This window comes from Lolium perenne, chromosome 6 (assembly GCF_019359855.2).
Source record: "Lolium perenne isolate Kyuss_39 chromosome 6, Kyuss_2.0, whole genome shotgun sequence".
Taxonomy (NCBI): Eukaryota; Viridiplantae; Streptophyta; class Magnoliopsida; order Poales; family Poaceae; genus Lolium; species Lolium perenne.
The window spans coordinates 132064996-132073675 of record NC_067249.2 but is presented as its reverse complement, the minus strand read 5'-3'; the positions used below and the strand labels follow the sequence as shown (position 1 = coordinate 132073675).

General features: G+C 46.0%; 2 protein-coding genes across 2 annotated transcripts; one reads left to right on the top strand and one right to left on the bottom strand.

The window, feature by feature from the left end:
• Positions 1-279: 279 nt before the first annotated feature.
• On the top strand, positions 280-2604 carry LOC127334516 (N-glycosylase/DNA lyase OGG1). The gene is made up of 4 exons (XM_051360990.2): positions 280-1131; positions 1239-1449; positions 1899-2145; positions 2225-2604. The coding sequence occupies exons 1-3, from the start codon at positions 350-352 to the stop codon at positions 2133-2135; spliced, it is 1230 nt and encodes a 409-aa protein (XP_051216950.1). The 5' UTR covers positions 280-349; the 3' UTR covers positions 2136-2145; positions 2225-2604.
• A 1579-nt stretch (positions 2605-4183) lies between these two features.
• Positions 4184-7291, bottom strand: LOC127334517 (uncharacterized). Its single transcript, XM_051360993.2, has 4 exons — positions 6543-7291; positions 4902-5308; positions 4632-4727; positions 4184-4546 (listed from the first exon to the last, which is right to left on the bottom strand). Exons 1-4 carry the CDS (start codon positions 7161-7163, stop codon positions 4315-4317), a joined length of 1356 nt encoding a protein of 451 aa, XP_051216953.1. The 5' UTR covers positions 7164-7291; the 3' UTR covers positions 4184-4314.
• Positions 7292-8680: the final 1389 nt, after the last annotated feature.

Genomic DNA, 8680 nt, shown 5'->3' with positions numbered 1-8680 from the left:
GCGCCATGCGAGGAAGAGAAACACGGTCCGGGGGAGCCGTGTGTGTGTGGGATTGAGCTTCGGTGACTTTGTCAGGGTGACTTTGCCCTTGAGGGACTGACATGTGGTCCCTTCATTATTTAGGTCCCACTTGACCCCATTTGTAAGTGACTCAAAGTCACTGACTTTGGGAGGTGGCAAAGTCACCGAAGCACTGTCCGTGTGTGCGCGCGCGCGCGCGTGCGTGGTGACCGTTGGGCAAAGCTGCCGCTACGGTCAGCCACATGATGCAACAAACGGCACTTTCAGCCGAGGAGGGGATGTGCGGTCTCTCGATTCCGCCTTCGCGCTGAGTTTACGGGTCCGCACGATGCGTCTTCCACTCTCCCCTCGCCTCGCCGCCGCCGCCGCGACCGCGAAGCCCCCTCACCACCGTCGCCTCGTCGCACCGCCGATGCCACCTCCCCCTCCACTCCTCTCCTCCACCCCACCTCCGGCAAAACTCGCAGAAACCCCAAAACCCGGAACCCCTCCGCCGCACCCTCCCCCCGCCCGCCGCCGCCTCCCCCTCCCCCTCGCCGACGACGAGGAGTGGCACCCCCTCCCCCTTTCCGCCGCCGACCTCTCGCTCCCCCTCACCCTCCCCACCGGCCAGACCTTCCTCTGGCGCCGCACCTCCCTCTCCCCGCTCAGGTTCACCGGCGCCGTGGGCCCGCACCTCGTCTCCCTCTCCCACCTCCCCGACGGCCGCCTCGCCTTCCTCCTCCACAACGCCGACCCCGCCGCCACGCCCTCCTCCTCCTCCGTACCCGCCGCCCGCGCCGCGCTATGCGACTACCTGAACGCCGCCGTCCCGCTCGCCGACCTCTGGCGCCAGTTCGCCGCCGCCGACGCGCGCTTCGCCGAGGTCGCCGCGCGCCTCGGCGGCGGCGGCGCCCGGGTGCTCCGGCAGGACCCCGTCCAGTGCCTGTTCCAGTTCCTCTGCTCCTCCAACAACAACATCGCAAGGATCCACAAGATGGTCTGGACGCTGGCCGGATACGGGGAGCGGCTTGGCGAGGTCGGCGGGTTCGTGTTCCACCGGTTCCCCACCATCGAGCGCCTCGCGCAGGTATCGGAGCAGGAGCTTCGGGACGCCGGGTTTGGGTACAGGTCAGTTCTTGCCTCTGTATCTTCTTGTCATTGCAGTTTATGCTACCCTCTGCACGCTGACAGTGCTGCTTTAAGTAAATGAATGTTTTGTGCTAATAAATGAGCAGGGCAAAGTACATTGTTGGCACTGCTAAAGAATTGATAGCCAAGCCTGGTGGAGGTGCGAAATGGCTTGCCTTACTGCGTGACAGGGAACTTCCTGAGGTGATTGAGGGTCTTTGCACCCTGCCTGGTGTTGGCCCAAAAGTTGCAGCCTGCATTGCTCTCTTCTCCCTTGACAAGAATCAGGCTATACCTGTTGATACACATGTCTGGAAGGTATACTATATGTGATTAGCCTTTCTTGTGTCCATGCTGTATAACAGCTTAATCGTGTGTGCCTTCCCACCGTTTTATTCGCTGTCTGTTATAACAAGTTTTAGTTTCGATGGGCTGGTTTTACCATTTTAGTTATGATAGTTCTTTTCTGTTTGTTAGATGAATTATGACCTTTTGGATCATGGGGGTAATGCGCTTCAGATTATTGTGTTGTTCAGAAATGGAGCTTTCATCCTTTGAAATTAGTAAAGTGACCAATCGCCACTGAAATTTGTACACATGAATGTTTCTGTTCAAAATGAGCACAATCTGTGTGGTATCATTCATACATTGGAACCTTGGGAAGTAGAAGACTGAGGAGGACTCCCTGCATGGCTGCATATATCTTTATATGATCTAAAAGCCTATTCTGTTGAGCCTTAAACCCTAACCATGTGGATCTAATACAGGTTGCCACACAATATCTGTTACCTGAGCTAGCTGGCAAGAGCCTGACCCCAAAGCTGAGTATTGTTGTGGCCGATGCATTTGTAGCTAAATTTGGGGAGTATGCTGGTTGGGCGCAGACTGTTCTTTTCATTGGCCAGCTACCTGCTCAGAAACTTCTGGCTACTGAAGTTACCAGTGACGCGACAAAAGCTACCAAGAGGAAGCGTGGGGCAAAGATTGTTGAAATACAGACGTAATATCATCATGGTAAGGTTTTCCTTGTGTTGTCGCCGTCTTTCGGAGCTTGATGTTCGTTTATTTATGCATTATGTGTTATCTTTTGCAGGAACGCTAAAGAATATAGGAGGCATGGTCAACAGATGTTATATCCAAAATCCTATTGAAACAGTGTCGGGACATGTTTCCAGCCCTACACGGATCCTCTGGAAGCTATTTTCAACCAGCAGCAAGAACTCATTATAAGGTTCTCTTTTGATTAGCGGGTTATCACTAGAATGTTCTTGACCACACTAATATTCCACATTCCATTCATCAGCTTCTGACAATGCAAAGCACGAGTCATCTCTCCTATGTTTGGTCTGATAGTGAGAGGGTAAGATTTGTTGTATGGCTGCCCTAGTCCAGCTAAATAATGGGAGGTGTACAGGGTATTGTATTGTTAGCCAAAAGGAATTAAGAAATTCAACTGGATGTCTTTGTTGTAAATCATGTAACGACTAATGCACAAACCATATCGAGCTTGCACGTGAAACTTTATGTTCCTGTGTACTGTGTGCCGTGCTGATACATAGGCCTGAAGCAGTGAAGCTCATGTGGTTATTTGGCGGTGCTACTATCAGTTTACGGTGTTAGCAGAGATGTCTTCAATGTACAAGCAACGTCCTTTTCTGCAAGTCAGCCGTGTTTCTTTGTTGTTGAGAAGGTGCTCGTGTTGTTGCAGGGATTGCTCCAAAAAATGAATAGTGGTTTCGTTTTCATTTACAATATCATACTCAGAGAGATGCAAGCCATTCCGTTTTGCAAAAAGATAGTGTAGGCTGCTGCTAACTAAATACTCCCTTCGTTCCATATTAGTTGGCGCTGGTTGTGACAACTAATATGGAACGGAGTGAGTATTATACATTTCTTCAGCTGGATATCCAGCAAGGCTAGGTGAACTTACATCAGCTGGCTCAGAACTTTGCCATTCCGATTTCTCATCAAGCTCTAGTCGAGCTGCAGGGATTCCTTGGCAAGTTATTACAAATTTATATGTTTGCTGGGCTGAATGCTTCACCAGTCTTCAAAAGTCTGTGGAAAAGCAAAGGTTTACACAGAGTTTTTGTCTGGCTTTTCTTGATGGACCACTTGAATACAAGAGATATGATGGATCGGCGACACTGGCATTTAAATTCTGGACTGCATTGTGCTATGTGCAACACCAATCACAGAGAGACAAGAGAACACTTGTTCCTTAATTGTCCTTTTGCTTCTAATGTGTGGCATCGCTTTCGTATTGTACGGACTACTAGTCAATTGTCACTGAAATGTTTTCAGGAAGCAAAAGGGAGTTTCCAAGGACCCAAGTTTTTTGAAATTGCTACGTGTGCACTATGGGGGATTTGGAAAAGGTGGAATGGCAAAATCTTTGAAGGAAAACGCCCAACTTTCTTGTTATCTATATGGTTAAACCCACGCACAAAGCTTTCCTCTTTCAAATTGGTTCAGCTCTTTTTAGTGTTCAGTCTCTTTTCATAGGTCTGCCCTGAGAGCTTTGCATATATCATGTAATTCTCTTGTATAGTCGTGGTCTCCTTCCCTTTTGGGATTTATAAATGAAAATTATACCGTAGGGGATTCCCCAACGGTTTCAGTAAAAAAAAAAAGACTAGGTATTACAGCTACGAAAATTAAAAAATAATTTTTCATGCAGGAAAACAGAGCCAGGAGCAATGCACAGTCAGCCATTGGAGATCTTTTTGATTTAAGCTCTGGTCCAAAGGAACACCTTGCCACCATTGGATATTGAACAAGCAATATGGCCAACTTTATATGGGTGTGCAGAAAACTGTCATGGGCATGTATTCACTCCTAAGACATGCCCCGTTCTGAGCCAAGATGCAACTCTTATTGATACAGGAATACTTATATTTGTATGTAAAGTACTACCAACATATATAGCATTATTACTGCAAATACGGTTTTATATCAGAACTTTTTGGGTCAAGAGAATCTATTCCTCGTAGCACAAACATTCAGCAGGTCCACCAACCAAAACATCAAAAGGACGGAGTGATATATATAGAAATACGATACATTTCTTCGGCTGGATATCCAGCAAGATTAGGTGTTACAGCCATCAGAATAAAAATATTCATTCAAGCATGACATGAGGCAGGACCAGGTCACAAGTTAGCCATTTGAGATCTTTTTTATTTAAGCACTGGTCCAAAGGAACACCTTGCCCCAGGAGTTTGCACAAGCAAGATGGCCAACTTTATATGGGTGTGCAGATAACTGGAATGGAACGGATGTCATATATTCACTCCAAAGACATGCGTTATTCCGAGCCGAGAGGCCACTGTCATTGACATCAACTGAGATAATATCTACTGAGTTACTCATCTTTCCAACATACAGGTCGGTGTCATTCCAGCCCCAGATTACCCTGCAACCAATGAATCTTGTTCAATCAATTACATGAACAAACATTCATTCAAGATCACAAGAATAGATGAGACGAGATGTCATACCTGAATGCAGAAGGCAATGTGCCTGTCTGGTTATGCTCGTGCGACTTTTCAAAGTCATCCATGCTAAATACTCGGACAGTGCCATGAATGTTGTAGCTGGATACAATAAGAAAAACGTCATTTGAAATGAAATAATCCAGAAAAACATATTTATCATCCAGATGTCAGTAATAATGCAGAATACTTTAACAATTCTCAAATCGAAGAGGGGGAACGTACTGTCAAAAAGCATGCTGAAGAAGGGTAGGAAAATGGTTAGAAAAAGAGTACCTTGTTATTGCTAACATGCAGCCACTAGGTGAGAAATAAGCTGACTGAGTAGGTCCGTCAAGTTTGAAAACCTTCAAACTATCTGGCTCCTTCGTTTTCATACTTCTCACATCCCATATACATGCTGTTCGATCCCTTGAACTGGTAGCAAGCATATGTGCATTCCCCGGATGAAACTCTATTGAGTTGATTCTCGCATCATGCACATCCCATGTGGTTGACACCTTACCCACGCGCTCATCGAAAAGGGTCAAGACACCATTTTCATCACCAAAATACAGGCATCTGACATGATTTGGTGCTTGACAAAGTGAATGAACAGGAGATTCCCACAAATGGACCAGATTAAAGCTCTCCTTCTCAAAGTCCATAAGACAAATTTCACCCTGATAGCTACAGCTGTAAATCTGGAAGTAAAGTAATGAATTAGAATTACAGTTGATACAGAGAGTTCAGCAAAATATACAACATCAAATAAATATTTGTTCAACGGAAATAGGATAAATCTAACCTAAATTAGCTACTTCGACACATGATTAGCAGATGCACCCAGATGCACCTATGCAGAGGCCAGGTGTATTACGTCAAAACTTTTGAGTAATAAAACGCCCTTTTTCGAAAAAAATGGGATTACTCTGAAGAGGAGTCCCAGAATTATCAATCGCCTTCTTAGATGTTGGAAGCTTTTATAAAGAACATACTCCACATCAAAGGAGATACAGATGAAAGAACTCAAACCCACCCCCTACATTTACAAAAAGCCACATAAAAGAATTTTTAAAAAAAACGGTAACCAGAAGGAATGAATATTTCTTAAGGCTAGTCTAGAAACCGGCAACAACAAAGATTAACTAATCTAGAGAGTAGAGATGATAGGCTGCTTAAGGCTGACAAAATCGATATAAGCACAGCGATTAGACCAGCCATCTTCCATCTTCACCCCACTGCCCTATGTTATCCTGTCACCACTCACAGATATGTTGGGGCCACCCAAAATAACCGTGATGCCAGCCTTTTTTTGACTGAAAAACAGTTGGAGCTGCTCTTCGTTGAATTAATCATGAGAAGAAGGTTACAGAGTTACAAGCAAGAACTGAAGAAGAAAAACACTAGAACAAATCCCCGCACTTCACGTAGACATCGCCACACCCCAGGCAATTAACTCTTAGTATCTATTAGCCAAACGGAGTAAGTACAAGTTAACCTAATTACAGTCCTTTGTTTTACAGATACAACAACGAGAAACATCAATCATTTGAATTTACAAATACCAACATACATGACAAGTTTATAATAATGACTACAATTCTCAGCATCATTATAACGACATAAGACTACCTATAACCCAAATCATAAAAGGCTACTCGCTTTATTACAAACATATATTTGATTAACAAGAGAAGGTGTAGGGACAATGAATTAATTGGAAAGTTGTGTGTCCTTAGTGAACTTATATTAGCGAACAGCAATAGTACATGTATTATTATGCATCAAAAGTAGTACGTGTATTATTATGCATCAAATCCTCGATGTGCCTTCAGTTAAAGCATATCAATCCACCCAATCAGGAAACACACAGTCACATCAAATTCTAGTTCAATCACAAATGGAAAAGTCAGCGCAAGAGCGGAAGAACGTCACCTTCTGTGGTGCCGCCTGGTGAACCACGATTGCCGCCACAGGGCTCTTGTGTGGCAAATACCGGAACAGCACACCTGCACCGTCGCCATACAGATCCTCCGAGACACCGTCGACGTCCCAGAACCCAATGTTCCCCAATTTGTCTCCCGCCGCCACCACGGTCCGGTCGACGAGCGGAAGGACCCGCATCGAAAGTATACTGGTGGTCACCACCCTCCTCACGTGTGCGGGTTTCAGCACGAGCTCCTTCCCAGCATCGATACCGTCCGCACGAGTCTTGGCCCCCGCTGGGGGAGGCTTGGCAGCACCGAGGATGGAGGACGCAAGGGAGGATGAGAGGTGGGTGCCGCTGCCGTGGGGTTCCGGGAGGAGGTAGGCGGGAGAGAGGCCGGCGGAGCGGAGTACGATGGAGCTGGCCGGGATGTCGAGCGTCTTACCGGGCTGTCTGGGGCCGGTGGGACGCCCACGCCCTCGTTTAGGTTTGGCGGACCGGATGGCGGCGGAGAGCTCGTCGGCCTTGCGGCGGACGGATGCAAGCATAGCCTCGTTTCGGCGGATGTTCTCCTGGCGAAGGCGCTCGTAGTCGGTGAGACCGTCTTCCGGATCCGCGGTCGACGCCATTCTTGAGGGAAGCTTCTGGATTTGAGAGTGGCGGCTGGGAGAGAGGGAAGGGAAGCGTGAGCGATGGTGGCGGATTTGGAGAGCGCGGTTCTCTTCAGGCTTTATGGGGGCATCGAAAAGGGAATGGCGGGAAGTGTTGTAAAAGCGGGAAAGAAACGCGGGAGAGCCGAAACCCAACTTCTGATTTAGGATATCTCAAATTCTCAGACAAAATCTTAAAAATGATTCTTTTTTCTTTTTTTTGGACACACAAACGGCTGTCCGGCCATTCTTATCCGTTTGGGTATATATTTGATAAATAAAATTTGCTATATAAATAAAAATAATTTACGTAATGTGAATTAAATCATAAAATATAAAATATAATAAGAAAAACCCTAGCTACTAGGATTGCGCCATTGGCGCCTAGTCCTCCTTTCCGAGGTTGATAAAGACCAGCGAGCCACAAGACCACGGTGCCACAGGAGGCCAGCCGGTGCCGCGGGAGATGGCGTGCGTGTCTGGCAGCAAGATGGGGTGACCGGCGGCGTCACCGGCCTGCCCTGCGCCAACGCGGACTCTGCATGTTACGCGCCCCTCCCACGACACGGATGGCACCGACACGCCGCTCGAGTTCAGCAGCCAACCTGCGTGCAGGTTGATGTTTTCCCACGACACGGAGCGCGCTGCCTCGTAGAGCCGATGAGCATGGTCGACGGGACATAACGCCTGACCCTCTCCCTGCGGAGACCGCCTCCGTGAGAGAAACAACCTCATGGTCATTCCACGACTTCCTAAACGGCGAGGACCACTATGATCAACACCACTATGATGAACTAAAACAACGACCATGTGTAGTACTTTACCTTATGTGTTAATACCCACCTAAAACCATGTCAGTACTAGATGCATCTAAATTCATCTTGCTTAGGATCCATATAATACCTACTTAGGAAACTCAATTGAGAATCATAGTAAACCATATAATCAAATAGTTTCTACTTGAAATACTTATTGTTCCTTAAACAACATGTTCTTCAAAAATTATTCTCTTAAACTAAATAACAAGTAATCATTGATCATGTCCTATAGCATTTAAAACTAACAACTATTCTTCACATGTTAAGTTTGTGCCAACTCCTAGTCTTTATGTGTTAAATGATTTCTATTCTTTGTTACACCACTTGTTTATGATACCAATTTAATCAAAACCTATTAAGAACCTTGTTTGCGAGTCATCTCTAAAAGTGCAACACACCCTAAAAAAAATTCACAACTCACTAATTATAAATCATTGCATCTCATACTATGCATGATACGTTTAGTACCATTGCATCTCATACTATGCATTATAGCATTCTGTCAATTCTTTAAACATTGTCTTTACCGGATGATGATGCTATTTCAGAGTTTGGAGTTATCATGTATCGAAGCTATTGCCTGCATAATCTTGCAGTCAATCAGGCAAGTTCATCACTTGCTCATGTCATTTGATTATTTTTATCAAAATACCTGCAAAGTATTATACTTATCACTCC